General features: G+C 41.2%; 1 protein-coding gene across 3 annotated transcripts in view; it reads right to left on the bottom strand.

Annotated features, from left to right (window-relative positions):
- LRP6 (LDL receptor related protein 6) overlaps positions 1-20144 on the bottom strand; it is a 114897-nt gene that overhangs the window by 20096 nt on the left and 74657 nt on the right. For all 3 annotated transcript variants that reach the window (XM_074538991.1, XM_074538990.1, XM_074538992.1), the window contains 8 exons: positions 14784-15000; positions 13066-13355; positions 11744-11970; positions 9400-9584; positions 7297-7623; positions 2965-3167; positions 1348-1559; positions 966-1156 (listed from right to left, as the gene is read on the bottom strand). In XM_074538991.1, coding sequence (XP_074395092.1) covers positions 966-1156; positions 1348-1559; positions 2965-3167; positions 7297-7623; positions 9400-9584; positions 11744-11970; positions 13066-13355; positions 14784-15000 — 1852 coding nt within the window. The remainder of the gene's footprint in view (positions 1-965; positions 1157-1347; positions 1560-2964; positions 3168-7296; positions 7624-9399; positions 9585-11743; positions 11971-13065; positions 13356-14783; positions 15001-20144) is intronic.

The raw sequence follows: 20144 nt of genomic DNA on the forward strand, positions 1-20144 counted from the left end.
GCTGCTTTGAATGAAGGTACCATGTCATAAGTGGAAGACATTACCACAAACATTATTGCAAGCTGTCATAACTCCTTTTATGTTTTCAACTCTCACTTCCAGCAACAACATCCAGCCCAATCTGTATCACAAATTGGTACTGATGTTACATTAGGCAGCTGAGCTGATCCAGCACTTTGTTGGATTAGGCTGGTAAATGAAAGACATTTGTCTTTCTTACCCAATCTGGACCATATAATTTTCCCTTCTCTTGCTCCACTTCTGGTTGCTTGCTGGACCCTTTCCTGAACCAATGCAGCTTTCCAAGCCAACAGAACACCATTCTCTATTTGCCTTTTTCTGTATAACGTTGTTAGGATATTGTTAAATGGGCTGAATGAACTCAACTCTTAGAGGAGGTCAGACAAGCAGCATAACCAATCTTGGGGAGCAAGCAAAGAGAATTCCACAGCTGGAAGAGGGAGGTTTTTGTCTTTTGAGGACAGAGAAATGTTACATCTTCTCTATCCTTCTCACATCTTTTCACCCCATATGACAGGTACAACAGTAACCTGGACACCTGCTGCTTCAACTCTGCAGGACATATTTTTCCGCTAACAGGGAATTTTCCTCCAATTGACAGATTACTACACTAAAAGCAATGCCTTTAAAAACAACCCTTTTTCTCCCCTTTCCAAAACTGCTGCTATTTATTCGTTAGCTGACTTTGGGAAACTACACAAAGGTTTTGCAGTGAGAAACCAAAGTCAATAGCATGTGTAGCAATTAATAATGCAAATCACAGAGTCATGAAACTGTAAAGACACGCTGCATGAATCATGCCCATTCCCTGGCTGGGAATTCAGGGAGTGATTAGAATCATAGTACAGACTGTTTATAGTAAGAAGGAAAAGATGACACCTTTCTCTGCATTCCCCCACACCCACACCACACACATGAGTCACTGAATTAAGGTGCTACTCTACCTGAAAGGTCACTGCTTTCAATCCTGCGCAGATCTGAGTCAGCCCAGAACAACTTGCCCAGCTGGCTGTCAACAGCTAAGGCGATGGGCTTGCTCAAACCACTGAAGAAAAGGACTTCTCGCTCAGTTCCATCCAGTGCTGCTCTCTCAATCTTAGGAGATCTCTCCTGGAGGTTGGTGAAATACATGTATCTGGAACAGGAATGATTAGAGGAAAAAAAAAAGTTAAAAAGTTCATTTGATCTTTCCACATTTTTTTTGCTATAAATCCAAGACATCTTAACAAATGTCAAAGTTGTTTTTCATTCTGCCAAACAGAAAACAAGCTGCAGCAAGAAAACAGCTTGATTCTCAAAACCCTGGGCCTGAGTTTTGCTACATACCCTTTTTCTGGATTGACCACAATGGCTCTGGGCCTGTCCTGATCCCCCTTGAGCACCACTCCCATGGGTCTCCCATCCAGGCGAGTGACGTTGATGACGTTGGTGGCCTCGCAGGTCCAGTAGATGTAGCGGCTGTAGATGTCAATGCTCAGGTCGTAGGGCTGCATATCCAGGTTCTGATTGGGAACTGGACTTGTCACAACAGTGAGGCTCTGCAAAGGAAAGAGAATCAACACACATCTTAATCTAATGTGAATAACTTCATTTGCTATGGATGCACCATTTCTACTGCTCAGAAAAAGGACACAGCCAAAATATTAGCATAAAATAAGGAGTGCCCCAGGTTCTGTTGCCACACCAACACCTTTGATAAGATAGAGACACTTAGTCCTGGTAGTTTGCTATGATGGCAATCACACAAGCAGACTGCAGCTTGTAAGACTTTGCAAGTTTGACCAGTAAGTCCAAATTCAGCTGCTGTATTTCCTCTACTTTTTTGGCAACTCAAGAGTTCAGTTTGGATAGACCCAAACCCAGCACATTTAACACTCTACAATAGCAATGTAGCACCACTAATTCCCAAAGCTGCAGCTGAGCAGAGAAAAACAAATGCAAAGTGAGGCCAGACAGCACTTGAACACTGGCCTCATTCTTCTCCACCATTGCTGCCATCTCAGTTGAAGGACATGAGGATGGTTAATAAATGGAAGGCAGCTCTGCCAAAGATGGAAAGGACATCAGCCAGTGTACAACCCTGACTTCAGAGCATTTCCAGCTAACACCTTACTAGTTCAAGGTCTTGCCTTCTACTGCTCTAGACTTCTGGAGCATGCCTTTTTCTTCTTTTTAAATTATTATACTTTTAGATAGAACCTCATCAACATATTTCATGGACATTTCTAAAATTCTGAAAAGGATTAATAAATCAGTAAACATGGCCTACATAAACGTTTTGAAAGCCATGGTTATGAAGTGAGCAGCCTCTACCCTCTCGTCCCCAAATTAAACTTCACCAGAAAATTTGCCTAACTTTATTTGGCTTGTCACCTCTATGAAATGGTGTGCCTGCAAGTCTTCATTTGTTTATTCTGCTGAAGCTGGCAAAAACATGGTGGCTTTGACTAGTTTTGGGTATTATTTAGATATTCCAAAATTAAAAGCATTGCTAAATTAAGAGTCAAGGCTGAAGGGCATACAGCAGGATCCAACTACTACCACACCCACCACCAGAAACCACACTCTTAAAATTCAACTGAATTCAACCTCTCCTGTGTTGTGTTGCTCATCTTAGTCTCTCGCTTGCCCCACATTCAAAAAACCAGGAAGAAAAGATCTATTTTAAAATGCAAATTTGAATAAGCAGTCACTGGTCACAGTTAACCTCACTAAACTTCACCATTCTACGTTTGCTAGCTATATATCTTCCTTTTTCTTCCTCCCTCTTTTTCCCCAATTCTTCCTCAACGCATTTTGCTGTGGTCATTCAATAAAGGCACATTGCTTTTTGATTAATACTGCACAAACCACTAGGGTGTTTTTTTGCACTCTGAGATCAACCCATGAACCATCACAAAACCCATGTGTAAGGCTGGCTTGCGACAGCAGCCCTGAGGATACCTGACTGCCATCCTCCTGTGCCCTGCGGATGACGTTCTGCCGCGAGTCGATCCAGTAGAGCTGCTTGTCCAGGGGGTCGTAGTCGATGGCGCGCACGTTGCGCAGGCTGTGGATGGGCAGGATGATGTCCGGGCTCTGCTGCTCGTCTATCACCATGCGGTTGATGGCGTTCTTCTGGCTGAACAACAGGAACGTGGTAGGAGCTGCATGGTTTAAAAAAGAGAAGGGGTTGAAAGGGTTACACGTGGCAATAACACTGGGCAATGACATTTTTATGTTTAAGAATGATAACTACAATCCGTAACTAGACATTTTTTCATTCCCCTTTTCCCTCTTCCTTTGCCAAAACCAAACAAAAAAATCAAACATAACAATCCCAATCTCTGATGAGTACGAAAAGTCTTTCAAATTCACTTTTTACTATAAATGTCTGTTTGTGAATGTGGCAAGCAAAGATCAGATTTTTTAAGTGGAAGGACTAGTGAATGCAAAGACTTCTGTCAAAAGCATCTCAAAGAAGAATGGTCAAATGTGCCCCTCGAAGAACTGTCCATTTTCTTTCTAAAGGGGTCTCAGGGAAATGCAGCTCCACTATACTGAAGCAGAACCCTTTGCTAGGTGCACTTCTGCTTGCAGAGGAAGGTAAGAAAAAGCCAGCACTGGTTCCTTATTTAGATGTTTCAGGGGAAAGAGATTGACAGTGGTTCAGTCCTGTTCCTACAAATCCTTTTTCTGCCTGTACTGGAATGAAACAACTAATTCATAGGAAAATTTCTGAACTGTGTGTGAGGCTGTGTTTTTGGAGAAAAATGCATTTGCTCTTCTCAAAGCTATGTATCTTTACTATTGCTAGGTGATTATCTGGGAATGACAGCCTGCAATGACAAAAAGAAATCTCATATTCTGTCCTGCAAAAATTTCCTGGACAAATGTTTGTTCTTTGTAATTAGAAATACCATCAAAGAGCAGAAGGTAAGATTTCAACACCCCATACAGCTGTAACAGTAAATACACAAAACATTTAATACATCATTGAGAAAAATTATCTGTGTATTACATAGCTGGGTCAGAAATCAGAGAAGGGAGTGAAAGCATTTTCCTTTTTCAGAGGTTTCTTTTCAATAATGCTGTACCTGAAGCCACTGCTGTGCAAGATGGTACAAGAGCAAATTGCCAGAAATGCAGCTTGAAGCCTCCCTGAAGTTTGTACAATCAATTCTCTACAGCCCAAGCCCTGTAGAGAGATTAGCAGTGGGACACTGCATTCATTTACCAGCCTGTAAAACAGGTAATGCAGCACCTGGGAAAGGGGAGGAAGCAAAAGTCTCCTAGAGAACATCATCACCTTGCTTTGTTATTTTAGCACAGCTTTGAACAGCTATTCTGACTGCTGGGAAAAAAAAAAAAACAGGGAGGAGTTTCCTTGGAAACCAACACTCTCTCCTAACATCCTATAACAATCAGGCCTAATTGCAAGGTATTTCTGCCTTCTGGAAAATCTCTATTTTCTCTCCAAGCACTTCTCCCATAATTTCAGCTGCCTTCTAACTTAACTCTAAACTGTGTAAGAAAGCACAAAAAGAAATAAAATGAAGACAAGTTTATATGAATGTGTACAGCAAAATAATGGATTCAGAAACATCAAGATTCTTACCAAAAAATTATGATAGAAATGGAAAGGTAAAAAACTTAAGGTAAAACAGTGCAGGTAAACATGTAAGCCCCTAAAATTATTTCTACTGTTCCCCAAAGATAGCCTCTCACTTTCTAAGACTGCCTGGCTTACAACTTTGAATTGATGGCTCATTATGAAAAGCAACAGCAGAATTTCTCCCCTTGAGACTCCACATCTCTGAAACAGTACCAATTTCAGAAATCCCTTTCCAGTTTTCATCATTCTCCCTCCCAACAGTCACATAATTTGACTGTATTTTTGGCAGCAGGCAAATGGAGTGCATTGAGTATGTCTCCTGTGTAACCCTGCCTTCCAACTTCATGACACGTGGTAGGTCTGAAGAGATCTCACCAGAGAATAATTAAAAGAACTATGCATGCATGAGCAGGGGATTCTGGAAGGGAGGACCTCTAGACAGGGCCTGGACTAATAATGTTCAGGAGGTACATAAGCAAGTAATACAGGCAAAAGAAAGTTAAAACAATTCATGCTCCAATTACAATGTCCAAAAAAAGGAATTAAATTATACACAGAGAGGCCTAAATCTCCAATTAGCTACAAATGAGAAGCTGGAAATTTCCCAGGTTTGAATATAGCAGAGGAAAACTCCTAATCCCACACAAAGAGCCCTGAACTGCACCATGGGGAAATGGTTCTATTTGCTTACGATGTAGTTCCTGTATTTTGCTCCTTGCTCTGTTTCCAGGAGCATTTTCACAAGAAAAACATGACCTTTGATTATTCTGCTACTTTTTCTCCACTGCAAGTCAAATTCCTCCACCTAGAAGATCACAGTCCCTATCAGAGAGGTGCCTCTAACTTGCACAAACATGTGAAAGTATCAGGGTGCAAGAATCCAGCTGTCATGCAGGGGCCATTGTAATAAAAAAAAAGGAGAGGAGAAGTCCAGGACATATGGGGAGTAGAAAAGCACAGTTTTTGGAAAATCATGGTTTTCAAAAAATGCCATGAGGTGGCATTTGTGCCACAATCTGCCCAGCTTTTGGCTTTAAGACAAGACAAGTTGGATGTCTCTACTCATGCATAATGTGGATGAGATACAATCTGTCTCTCTGTACCAGGAATCTCTTCACCCACTGACTAATGTGAATGACACCAGTGGAAATCAGCCATCCAGATTTGCTGCCAAAATTATGAGAGCTTCACTGCAGCCAGTTATTGAGAGATGGATAAATTATTTGGTTAGAAACTAATTACACACTGCCTGAGGGGCCTTGTGGTTTGTATTCTGCACAACAATAATGAAAAATGGGGCTTGGCTGCACTGAGATCAGGAACCAGACTGCTGGGGAAGCCATGGAGCCCAACCCATCCTCACTGAGGAAAAACACTTGTAGAGGTCTGAGAGTGGCCCACCTCAGCATCTCATCAGCCAGCAAACACAGCTACTGCAGAATGAAATCCTGACCCCATAAAAGCTGCACAAAGTCTAGAATCCAGACTAAAGTATCACATATCCTTTATGCCAGGCAAGGCTAGGAAGATATAAGCAGATAAATAAACAAGCAAGTAAGCACTTGAAGAGGGTCTGACAGAGACACAGAACCAAAACATTTTTAGCTTTTGTGCTTACACAGATGTAGGCAAGCCACTGGAAAAGTTCACTATCAGCCATTCTTCTTATTTAATTAAGACATTGGTATGTTGCATGATTATTTTCTTGGGGTTTTTTTGCTTTCAACATCCTATGTTGTCTTAAAACTCAGTAAGATATTACTAGTGGAAAACTGTAAAACTCTTCTTTCCTCCCAGGACAATGCTGGCATGGGTCACTAAACACATGCTCCTGCACTTCCTGTTCATTCCCTATGGCTTTCTTCAGAACCCAGGAAATTCCTCTGGCTGCCCTGGAGGACTCGAGCCCCTGCCCAGGGGGCTCAGAGACCCTGGCACAGAGCCCAAGACCCCTGTGCCTTTGATTTAGCCCTTGGAAAAAACAATTACCAATCTCATATGAAGAATTACAAGCCACGAAAGTTTAAGTAGAATGACAGTGAATTTGTCACGGGGCGAAAAATAGATTTTTGGGGTTTTTAGAATGGGGGTTCAGGGGGCAGGCAGAGTGCCTCTTGCTGAGCAGACCTCGGCAGGACAGGAGAAAGAATTTTATAGATAAGATACAATAAACAACCTTGAGACTGAGAAATGATGAGTTCTGATTTCTTCTTTGACTCCAGGGCTGGGAAAAGAGACATTCTAACCTGTGACAGTGTTCACAGGGGTTTTCAGATTGGGGAAGAGATGAGGATCTGACTCTGTTTCAGAAGGCTTGATTTATTATTTTATGATATATATTACCTTAAAACTATACTAAAAGAATAGAAGAAAAGGTTCTTATCAGAAGGCTAGCTAACAATAGAATAGAAAAGAATGATAACAAAAGCTTCTGTCTCGGACAGAGAGTCCAAACTAGCTGACTGTGATTGGCCATTAATTAGAAACAACCACATGGGACCAATCACAGATGCACCTGTTGCATTCCACAGCAGCAGATAATCATTGTTTACATTTTGTTCCTGAGGCCTCTCAACTTCTCACGAGGAAAAATCCTAAGGAAAGGATTTTCCATAAAAGATGTCTGTGACACTAACCTATCTCAGGGTCACTGTGAGCAGCTAGAGACCCCCATGGCTTACCACTGCAGGTCCTGTTGTCAGAGTTCAAGGAATAGTGAGCTGGGCAGCCACAGACAAAGCCTCCCACGGGGACAGCCAGGCACAGGTGGGAGCAGTGCCCGTTGCTGGAGGCACACTCGTTCCAGCCCGCCTGCCGGGAGGAGTGGAACACCAGGATGTCCATCACGTAATCCAGGTGGCCCTGGATGATGGTTCGGTTCTGCCCGCTGGTCTTGTTGGCGCGCTCGATGCTGCGGCGGCTCCAGTCTGTCCAGTAAATGTAATCCTGGTACTGGGTCAGGCCAAAGGGGTGAGGCAGATCGTCGGCTATGATCTCACGGTCCAGGCCTGTGTAAAAAAGAGGGGACAGAAGAGTGGGGTTACATGGGCACAAGCAGTGCACTGCTGAACGTGTCCCTGCCCAGAAAGGTCAGCACGCAATTACTTTAAAGAGTAAATGACAAAGTAATATACAGCAGTCAAAAGGAATCTCAGCCTATCACAGAAATGCACCAATCCTGCTTGCCATTCACAGAAAAATGTGCTTTACTGAAGAAAAAATGTCAATGCTGAACGGCATCAGGGGTCTCAGAAAGATTCTGTCCATCATGTCATATGTCATGACGTGATAAACAATCTCCAACCACATTCCAAAGCAGCAAAACACATAGTTATAGATAGTATTGTTTTCTTTTTCTCTAAGGCTTCTCAGCTTCCCAGGAGAAGAATCCTGGGCAAGGGGATTTTTCAAAATATATAATGGTAACACCCTCCTTCCCAAACTGACAGGATGCCTCTCAATCTAATGCAGGATGCTGACACTGTATTTCCAGTTGAGCAGCTCTTGCACCACACTTTCCCCACTGCTTATAAAAAGAAAATTGATATGAACTTAATGAAATACTCCATTGCATTATGAGAAAAATTAAATGTACAAGGCTAAAATAACCTGTCTGTGGAATGTCACAACATTCTGCAGCAGCCAGAAAGTCAGGACAGGGAACAGCTAAGTGTGTATACCATGGAAATGTTAAGAGATCTTAAGGAGCAAGAAATGGCAGGGGGAAATTATTTCAACTCTGTTTTATTAACTACTTCATTACCATAGTACCTCCTGCTGTGTGCTCACACAAAATGAACAGAAGATTATGAAGCACAAAGTCATTCCCTCTTTGCACACAGAAGTCAAGGATGCACAGCCCCACACTCTGCTGTCACCAGCCACAGGCACAGGGAAAAAGAGGCTCTAATACTGTTTCCAATCCCACATTTCAGAGGGAAACATGCAGCAGGCCTCCACAGCGCACCAAAATATATGAGAAGCTAAAGAAAAGCTTTTCTATCACACATAATTCCCATATTGCATTTTCCTGTTTTGATCTTTTTCTAACTTTGTTCCACTACTGCAAGCATACTGTTTAAAGCAGACTAACTCCTTTAGCATTAAATACTGGCTAATATACAACAAGGCAGTTCAGTCCTGTGGGTGCTGAGAAGTTAAAACAAGGTACTGTGCAAATCTGAGAGGGCCTAGGTCCTCCACACAGTACTCTGGAACAGTGAAAGAACAAAATATTCCACCTCCATTTCGCTGCAATTTTAGTTTATAAAATAATCGCAGACCCCAGCACAAGAGAACTCTCCTGCTGATAAGCACTAGCCAGGAAAAGGTCCTTAACATGCAGAATACAGGGGGAGAAAATGTCTGAGGATACTAACAAAGATATAAAACCAAATTGTATTAAATTTCATGTTGAATGAGATGTTGTTATCTTTTCTTTTTACCTTTGTTAAGTATTTTCTAGTGCTCTTGAGAGTAGCATAACAAGACTCTCCAAAACACTGCAAGATGACATATTTGTCCTACACGTAACTGGAAATATGTACACTTTGTGTAATTTTAACTTTCTGAGCAACCCAATCACAAGAAAATCAAGGCCTTGCTAACCACAGTGTCACATGAACGTGAATTACAGAAGCAAACATTAAAGGCGTGTGAGGTCGGGAAATTTTATTTCTGTCTGTTGATGTGTATCTTTGCATTATTTAAGCCACAATTTGCCATGAGGGATCTGCAAAAGGCAGCATGGCCCTGGGGATGCTGCCCAGGGCTCTGGGGCTCACCTAACATGTTGGAGGACTCAATGAGGTTGGTGTCCAGGTCGGTCCAGTAGAGGCGCCTCTTGGCGTAGTCGATGGTCAGGCCGTTGGCGCGTCCCACGTTTGGGACCAGCGTGGTTCTCTCACTGCCATCCATGGCAGCCCTGTCAATCTTGGGCTTGCCACCCCACTCAGTCCAGTACATGAACCTGGTTAGGACAAGAAAGAAAAATAATTGCATTCAATCCAAGAGAACTCCAGAGGAAAACCAAAACAAAAATCCTTAGAAAGATAAGAGAAAAAGAAGAGCTGTAAATTCAAGCATTGTGCTAAATTAGGTTGGTTTGTTTTTTTTTTCCAAAGTGTAGTCAAGTTTCCTCAAAATGCTTCCAAGATTATTTTTTCCCACTTGGACCTGGATTTTTACCAGCAAGTTCTGTGTGACAGCACTTTGCTAGTAACTAATCTGTGTATGTCATTTGAGAGGCAGAGGCTGGCAGTGAGGCACCTTCATTATACCCGGTTATTTAGCAGGGTGTTTTTGCAGAGCACTTATCTTCTGTTTCTAGTCAGCTGTCTCTCAAAAGAAGGAACACAAAAAGGTAGATCTGCAGGGTATTTTTGTTAAAAGGTGCCACCACTCATGTCCACACAACTAAGTCATCACATGTACACAAGTGACTTACATCTCAGCCAAGACACACAAATCTGTGTGCAATTTCCACTAGAGCAAAAATACAATTATTACATACTCACATACCAGCTTATGCCTCATCTGGAAGAAGGACAGACTTGCACATGTCTACGTTTTCTTTAGGCACTGCACAGTAGAGTAGGATGTATATTTGTATATTATATACTTGATGGCTAGTTAGTCACTTCCTCCAAAATATGAAGCTGATACCACTCCAAAATAAAAGTGAGAGGCAGCTATCCAATATTTATACCTTTGAGTTTTAATAACTCCAATAACAACGCCCTGTGAAGCCTTTTAGTTCCAACCAACTGCACAATAGGAAAGGTTGCCTCAGACACTGATGATCAATGGGGAGAAGTTCACTGGACACCAGGAATACATGCAAACTTTTCTTAAAATTTTTGCAAGTACTCTGGCTATAAATTTTGCAAGTTGGACACAGCATGGAGCCAAGTGTTAGAATTGCCCCCAGGGCAGCAATGCCTTTAAAACTTCCATTTAAAGTACAACTATACTGTATATAAGTATACATAATATATAAGTATAGATAATCTATAAGTATACAGCTATACTATTGCTGTAAGGAAAATGGGGCATTCTGACCCAAGTAATTTTTATTTCTGATCTGTGGTGAAGAGACAAAGCACTGAATGATGATAATCCTTGGGAAAAACCTACTTCCAGTATAAAACCAGAATCATCCATAGCAGCCTTTTATTACAAATGAGTAACTGGATCTGAGAATCTGATGTGGAATTCTCATCCAGGCAAGCCCAGAGCTGAATCCAATCTAGGATCCCACTGGAGGTGACCATTGCCACCACCTTACTGAAATAAAGCAGAAAGAATGTGCTTCAAGTTCTCTCTGTTGCTGTAGCTCTCACAGCATGACTGGGAACTGTGATAATGTCATAACCCTTGTAAATGAAGTTCCTTCATTTGAAAAATAATGCAATATTGGTATAACCTCAAACATTTTTTGCAGTAATTAGTAACTGTCGAGTGAGCGTTTCAGGGTAGAAGAGCTATTTCAGAAGCTGAATAGTTAGCTTGGCTTACCCCATTCCTTCCTCCCTCTCCCTGTTTATTGCCCTACTTTTGCTATCACACTTCAATCCAACTGAGAAGTTTCTTCTCAGAAAATCTTTCATTTGGGGCATAGTTGATTGCTTCCATTCCTTCTCTGTCCTTCTTCCTTTGTCTGTACAAACTAAAAGGTTTCCTTATCTGAAGAAATAAATACCTTCCTTATGGTCAGACTATAAACTTTGCTCTCCCACCCTCAAATTAAATAATTTAATACCTTCATTGGACCCTAACTTGTGATAAAAAGAATCCTAATTTCCAAAATGATAAATATTTCCTTTCAATGCTATAGTCCTTTTCTGATTAATGAATTCCATAAACCTAAAACTACTTTGATTCTGTGATTAATTAAAAAACTAAATATAAATCCCTTTCTAATGAGCTGCTCTGAATTTTATTTATTTTTTTAGTATTTTTAATGATTATTCAGGACATTAAGAGTGTATTTCTCTAAATTACCAGGTTGTATTCCCCAGCTCAGTTCTCTCAGGGTTTACAGGCAGCGCTTCACTACCATGCCCTAGAGGAAGCACGGCAATGTTGTTTTTCTCTGTTCACAAACACAGAATTAAACCAGCGAGTTACCCCTCGGCAGGGTCGAGTGCCAGCGCCCGGGGGCTGTCGAGATCCTTCCAGACGAGCACCTGGCGGTGCTGCCCGTCCAGCTTGGACACCTCGATCCTGTTGGTGCCAGTGTCAGCCCAGTACAAGTTCTTCCCCAGCCAGTCCACGGCCATGCCCTCGGGGTAATCCAGGCCAAACTCCACCACGTGCTCCAGCGCGCTGCCGTTCATGAACGCTCTGCTGATGGTCTGCGGGGATGCAAAGATACACAGGCAAATTAGAGAACTTACCAGTCTGTCACTGTTTCCTTTGTTGGATTTTAAACACTTTCAGATTTTAGACATCTCATAGGAAAGAGGATCTTACAATATGCTACTTATTTGCAAAGCAAACAATGCTGCTATTCAGAAGTAATGATTTACTGCGCTCTGTGAATGTATTCTGTGTCAATTACAATAGCATTTCACTGGGGAAATAAATGGGATAACTAGTCTGCTTGAATTAAGCATCTACATGACAAAGTGACCTTAATAACTCAGTGCCAACTTCGAGGGGGAAATATTTTGGCTCTCCCAGGACTATACAAAAGCGTCAATGTTATAGCACGGAACACTATTTAAAGCAGCCTAATGAAACAAAAGTGCGGGACAGAACAGCAAGTAGAAGAAAACAACCAAACAACTGATGAGCTCAGTAGCTTCAGTACTGATGGCTAAATTTAATTTCACTAAACACAATCTCTTCCTGGACTTTTATTCAAAAGACTTTTTAAAGTCTGCCATCAGGATCAGCCTGTGACAGCAGATACAGCCAGAATTCCATTTTAATAATATGTTAGAGTTTAGGCATTCCCTGATAAGCCTGAAAATGTTACAATAGTACAGAATTCTTTTGGCAAACAAGGGCTACCTTTCCATGTCCTCAATATTTTTCTCTGCACACACTCTTCATACTCACAATCAAACAGAAAGTGACAAATCCCTGATTTTCATTAGTTTGAACACAACCTGCTAATTATGCCAATTTGTGACAACACACAGCAGTGCAGTGTACCGATCAGTCTTCATGTGTATCACTTATGCAGCTCAAAAGAATATCATGCTTAGGGAGTTCAGCCAAGTCACCTCTTGCAGACTCATTTAAACTCTGTGTTTTTAACTACTATGATTCTCCAATTGTAAAAGTCCATAAGTTATTGTTGGCACATGTCTGAAGTCAGTTGCAGAAAATGTAATTAAAAACGAAACTCTTTTACATATCCCTTGAATTTTGTAAATCCCATTAATCAACCTACTCTTAAAGACCTTAAAGAGTATAACAGCCAACATGGGCTGAATCTCTACCTTCAGTGAAATATCAGTCCAGTAAATGCGATTGTCTGTCACATCAAAATCCAGAGCAGAAGCCTCCTTGACCCCGGTGAGCGGGATAGCAACATTGTTATTGTTGGTTTCGAGGGAGATGCGCCTGATGTCTGCCCTCCTGGAGAAGAGCAGGAAAGCTTCTGGCACGATGCAGGTCCTCATGTCACTGATGAGCTCCAGGCCGATGGGGCAGGCGCAGCGGAGCCCTTGGGGTCGGTACAGGCACAGGTGGCTGCAGCCCCCGTTGTCCTCTGCACAGGGGTTGGTACCTAAGCAGGCAGAGAGGAAAAGCAGCCATTGCAAACTGCCTGCAGGTGAAAGGTGAACTAGTCCTCACAGGCATCAGCCACACTATGAGTCCTCCAAGCAAACATGCAGTTTTTCTCCTTGTATTCTCTGATGAAATTATTTTTCATTCATTTCCTGTAATTTTTTAGACAGACCTTACTGTCCTTTCCTCACGCCAAGAAACAAACCCAGCACTAGGGAAAGGGATCTGGGCTTCAGCAGCTACTGATGATCCCAATTCACAGCACAAGCACTGAATGCATGGTAGGTGAATGTTCTGCTGCCTTTTACAGTACACTGCTCCAGCCACATACCCCCTTGCATTCCTGCAGGTAAAAATCTCGCAGAGCTATTTTCACATCCATTCAATGGTCTCTCCAGAATGCAAGTGAAGCAGCTCTTTGCAATACTCACTTATGTACATGCTGGAAATTGAACTGAGAGAGGCTTGGCACTAAGGAATTCAATTGGCCAAACAGTTGTAAAGAGGGCTGCATTCAAAACATGGTACTTTGGGGCATCAGCCACACAAAGATACATATCAACTACATTTCACTCTTTTCCTGCAGTACAATCCAGACAGGGAGAAGCTGCAAGCCTTATCCATACAGCAGGATACTCAGGGACTGTGATGAGTTCTGTGATGCTACAATTATACTGCTACCAGTGCTTGGATAGCCTAGGATAGGCAATTTAAAGCTAGATGCTGCCTTTTTACACCACAAGCACTACAGGGCAGAAAGTATGTCTAGGTTTTTTTAAAGATAATTTTCTAATATTAACATAAAAACTATTGAACAGACTAAAACTGACTCATTCTTAGCTTTTGCATACTGGGAGCACATGTTCAGAAGACCCAATCTATTGTATTTGCTGGGAAATGTCCCAACAAAGGCAGGAATGGTGAATCTGACTCCATGTTCTCAGAAGGCTAATTTATTATTTTATGATACTATATTATATTAAAGAATACTATACTATACTAAAGAATGCATAAAGGATACTTATTAAATGCTAAAAAGTTAATAATGAAAACTCCTGACTCTTTCCACAGTCCTGACACAGCTTGGCACTGATTGGCCAATGAGTCAAACAACTCACACCAGAATCCAATGAAACAATCACTTGTGGGTAAACAATCTCCAAACACATTCTAGATGAGCAAAACACAGGAGAAGCAAATGAGATAAGAATTGTTTTCTTTTTCTCTAAGGCTTCTCAGCTTCCCAGGAGAAAAATCCTGGGTGAGGGGATTTTTCAGAAAATGACAACGCTACATTAACCCATCCTATCAAGCTGCAGCCGGCATTGCCACGGGACTGAATTCTGCCCATTTCTAAATCTCTGCAGTACAGCAGTGCTGGCATTTTCCATCCCACTGTCCCTTGGGTGATTAGCAGCCCACTCACCGATGACCTGGTGGACGTTGGTGGCTTTCAGGCCCATCAGGTCGGGAAGCTGATCAATGATGATCTCCCTCTCTGCTGTGCACTTGTGCACGCGCTCAATGCTGCGCCTCTGCCAGTCTGTCCAGTAAATGTAGTCTCCCAACAGAGTGAATCCAAAGATATGAGGCAGCTTGTCCTCCACCAGGACTCTCCTGCCAGTTCCATCAGCATTCATGACCTAGGAATATAGACAAACTTTTTAGATTTATAGAATAAACCTGCCACTATTTGGAAGATGAACAAACTAGCTGCTTCATGCTCAGACTTCAAATTAAAAAATAATCTCCTATGCATTATAATGTCATCAATGTTACACAGCACCCTAATAAAAAAGAAGAGACTCTTATTAACAAGTACTTACTCTAAAAGCCTTATTTAGAAGGTTAGTCTTGTAACCAGATCTTAATGTGGAATTATGACACAACACTCGTTACCTTTGCTTTAGGAATTATTATTATGTAATAATAGTCACTTCTGTTATGACTGTCTCATTTCTGACATGAGTTTTCGTTCAGTTTTAAAGAGGAGTCACTGTGTTTTACACAAATTAAGACAAATTTATGGCCAACGAGTTCTGGCTTAGCATCTTCTAGTCCACAGTCCCTCCCAAGTGAGCTCTGCCCATATTACAGAGAGCATTGAGAGGAGACCCCACACAAATACTGGGAGGCAAACAGTGAAGAAGATCCACAGAGTACATTTATATTCCCCAGTATATTTATATTCCCCAATCTGAATAAGGAACCAGGTTTAAATTCTTCAAAATTAAGTACAGTAATTTTTTTTTTTTTACTACAAGGAACAGCTGTGGTCTGTAAATAATTGCATGCCTTTGATCAAGACACTTGAATTTACTGTGTCATTTTTCTCTACAGCTAAAAAGGAGTAATACCTAACTTCCTCAGTGAGGCACCGAAAGGATTAATTAAACAGATGTATGCATGTTCAGGTGATGGAGTGTCTTACGAATGCCAAGTATTATTACAAAATGTACCATACTGACAGGGGTAAAGAGTCCCATGTTTTAAGACAAGCTTAAAAATGGTTCAGTGCTGCAATTTTTCAGAAAAAAATTCTTCTGAAATATTTCTACTTGTTTCAAGGCCATAGCTTAAGTTTACAGTATGTATACCACTCTTCCAAAACCAGGAAAAAACCTCCAACCAACCTCACTATAAAAACTTTCAGAAACAATGTGATTCATAAGATCCAAGGTAGCATACTAATCCCTGAAAAATTGCAGCATCCTTCCCACCACCCCAAGCATGTTCTAAGTGAATGACTGGAAAAGAGGTGGTTTATTGAACCACTGTTTTCAAATCTCTCTCACCTATGGAACTGAGATAACCACAACCAAATCTATATGGCTTCCCATCCTTCCCATGGCTCAAATCCAAAGATTTATGCAATGACAACCTTCAGGATCAACTGGTTTAGTACCTCAAACTAGACTGATGATAGCTGGTGGCCAAAATATCTTCCTAGATCACAAGAAATGTAAAGGCTACTTTGGAGCAACTCCTACCCAGACACATATGAGAAGAGAGGAAAGGAGTACAGAAATGGAACTGAAACACACAACTCTCCCAGGACACAGTATAATAAAATATTTATAAATTCTCTTTAAAAAGTAGAAGAAATGCTATAACCTTCACAATAATTCAATTTCTTCTTAAAACTACACCTTGTCAAACTTCCCAACATTTTGGCACTTACTCTCAGTATATTAAAATAGGAACTGCATCTTTATGTGCACATTTCCCTAAAGGGACGCTGCATATTTGCTGGATTGTAGGAATAAGCTCCATATTTACTTTTGAAGAGAGGTCATCATTTCTTGATGGAATTAACTTACCAAAACCCTTCAGTCCAGCAGAATATACAGCATGCTTCTACAAATGCACTAATATCTCAAAAATAGATGACTGGGCTGTGGTGACTTGTTTCTCCCTCCCCCTTAAACTATAGAGATAAGCCATTTGTTTGCAACTAATTAATACATGGCAATTAGTGCTTGCTGAGCAGACCAAGAAGATCCACAGAATGGAAGGATGTTGAAAAGTGAACCAACTAAAACCACACAGGAACAAGCAATAAAACATCACCATCACAAAGTAGCATTTTTTAAAATTACATTTCTTTGCCTTGTATTTATAAAATAAAGAAAATTCTTTATTTAATGGAGTTCTTAACTACTGACAAAGAAAATTAAGTTGGAAAGTGTGGGGTGTGAGATGAACTTTCTTTGGCAAACTTTAAGAGCTGTTTAAATAAGCTTCGCCCTATAGTGAAAAGAGTCAGTAAAAGAGAACGGACTTAAGGATTAAGTATCTGCTTTTAATGAATTTTTGGTTATACACATAAAGGCTATTTTGAAAGACAGCTTTACACCTCCTAGACAAAACAAGCACCTTTCTGTAAAAGTATTTACATATATCTGCCATTCTGCTCCTGCTGCAATTTTACCTGATATACACACACACACATATGGTAGTAGCCAAATATATATATATATATAGAGAGAGAGAGAGAGATATTTCAAACTTTCTTTAAAATTTTTTTTTCCCATGGCACCATGTTGTCTGCACTGACTTTGGCTGCCTGTTAGGTGATTTCAATAGAATTACATCCATTGGCTACAGAATCAAAGACTGGTGTAAGGCAGAAGGGAAGTGGCAAGGGATGTAGGGCTGATCCCTACAAGAAGAATAAAGCAAAAAGGAACGATCACCTAACAACCAGTGTCAAGGGATTTCAGCATCATCTTTTCACATACTCAAACTCAGATAACAGCCAAGTCCCAGGCTATTATCTTTGCTGGATTCTTTCCCCTTCCCCAGCTCCACATGGATGAGGCTCCTCACAGTGAAGCTCCACACAATAAACCCACCTTCAGCTGCTCTGAGGCAGTGTCTCCAGAGCTTTATGCTGCTTTTAACCACAATGTGGTGTGAGTTTCACATTCTGAGGCCATTCTGAATACTGCAAATCACACTGAGAATATGGGCTACAACAGGAAACAGATGTGGTGTAACCACAAACGCCACCTTTACTGAAAGAGCGAGTAGTTCCATGAAAAAAAACCCTAAAAGTGCAAAAATTAAATGGCCTCAGACAAAATACCAGATATCCTGCTTGAAGAATAAGGGCTTTGTTTATCCTACAACAATAATGAATGCAAACCTATAGCCTCATGAACACACAGCTTATTCAAAGTAAGTGAATTACTACTGAGAATGTAGTTACATTTTAAAATGCTGTACTTAGTGATCAGGAGGAACAATAAAATAACAACTTTGAAGCACAGCTTCTAATTTAAATTTACAGTCTGGAATGCACAGTGACATATTCTAAGGGTCTTTCTTGTTAGAAAGATACCTTGCATTCAATTCACTTCTAAGTAGCAGTAATCACTGGGATAAATAGGCTAATGCAGTGAATTTACCTTTTTGATAATCTGGGATTTGAATATATGGTAGTTTAAACTTGTCACTTGGCTGCTTTAGGTCTAGAGTTTCATCATGAAATCTATCTCATTTATGAAAACCATGTTCAGCTCTGTGTGGAGCTTGTGCTGGGGCCCTGGCAGCACTGCAGACTGGCAGTCCCCTCAGGGGCAGTGCACCACGGGCAGCAGACACTGAGCAGAGTGCACAGGTTTATGTGCACTGCACTGAGGAGGTGCCATCACAGAAAGGGTCTGTCCCTACCAGGGATGCTGAGATCAATTCCAAACTAAGAGCTCAGTCCTACAAGGTGTCAAGACTGAGACGAAGGTGACAGACTGCAGACTTAAGATCTTTCATCTTAACTCATAAGCACAGTTAAATGTTCAGTACAGAACCACAAAATCATAGACCAGTTCAGGTTGGAAGAACCCCTGAAAGATCATCTGGTTCATTTTTTTTTTTTTTGTGGGAAAGAAGCCTAGATAAGATTACCCCAGCATCCTGTCCAGTTACATCTTGAAAACTTCTAGTAAGGGGAGGGACTCCACTACATGCCTCAGTAAAGTATTTCTTTCTTATATTAAAATGAAACCTCCCTCAAGGCACCTTGTACCAGTTGTCCCTGTCCTCTCCAAGGTGGCACCATCCATGTACCAGGAGAGCCTGCCTCCTCCTCCCTGAGCACTGGATAAATGTGAGCCTTCTCTTCCCCATGGAGAAAAGACCAAACCTCTTCTGTCTTTCCTCACAGGGTGGGATCTCATCATTCCTTTAGGTGCTCTCCACTCTCCCTGCAGCTCTGTTGGATTTGGGGACCAGAGCTAGACACATCCTTGAGTGGGATATCAATGTGCCCATGGATGCAGCCCAGGATCCTGTTTGTCTTCACTGTACATCATTTGCCCTCAGCAAACCTGCACTGGCTTGTCCCAACCCCCTGCTTCCTTTGCCTTGCAGGTTTCTAGGAAAACTCTCTCCAGGGATTGGAATAACACTAATGGGCCTGGAGCTTCCCAGGTCCTCTTTTGGATATACTTGTAAATGATCAGGGAGCAGGTTAAATATTATGCATGCTAAGCTCTGTCTCTGGCTGACAGGAGCAGAGGAAGTCAACAATCAATGAAAATTTATAAACAACACCTGGTAACACTATGTTCAAAAAATATATTACTTATGAGCATGGAATAGGCCTCTGTGATGGATCGTGTCCCCAGCTACACTACAAGATGTTGCCAAAACATTATTTCTTTCACAGACACACATCAGTAAAACAAAAATCCAACCCTCCTAAAACAAACAACTCTGGCAGTAAAATCTATAAGCTCCTCTAATTTCAGATACTTGAGCCTAAGCCCTGATTTTTAAAATCAATTTTTTTAATTTGTTTTTGAAATTTTGAACAAATGACAGATACCTTAGCCATTATTGATTCCTGAACTTCAGCATCTTTACCAGCATCACCTTACTCACCATCAGAGAGGCCAGAAGACGTCATTTAATATGTAAGACCTCAATTGCTCTGCTCAAGTACTACTGCCATCACTGCCCCAGCTCTACAAAATTTTTATCAGGCATCACAGCTGGAAAGCATCTTCCCCCACTGAGTCACAGGAAGGATGCAATTGTAGCATTCACCTTTCTTCTGGGAGGATAAGGAATTAGAAAGACTTCTGACCCCATGGCATAACAAACACTACATAAATAAGATTTATTTGGTTAAAGAAATTTGAGCAGCATCTCTCTTAAAATAACTCTAAAAGATAGCTGGAATGCCTTATAATCATTGTATTTGCATTTTTTCAGACTGGGTTTAAGAACAATGTATTTTCAACTTCTCTAAGACTGGAATGATTTCACTGTTATGGCTGCAGTA

This window comes from Zonotrichia albicollis, chromosome 4, assembly GCF_047830755.1.
Source record: "Zonotrichia albicollis isolate bZonAlb1 chromosome 4, bZonAlb1.hap1, whole genome shotgun sequence".
Classification (NCBI taxonomy): domain Eukaryota; kingdom Metazoa; phylum Chordata; class Aves; order Passeriformes; family Passerellidae; genus Zonotrichia; species Zonotrichia albicollis.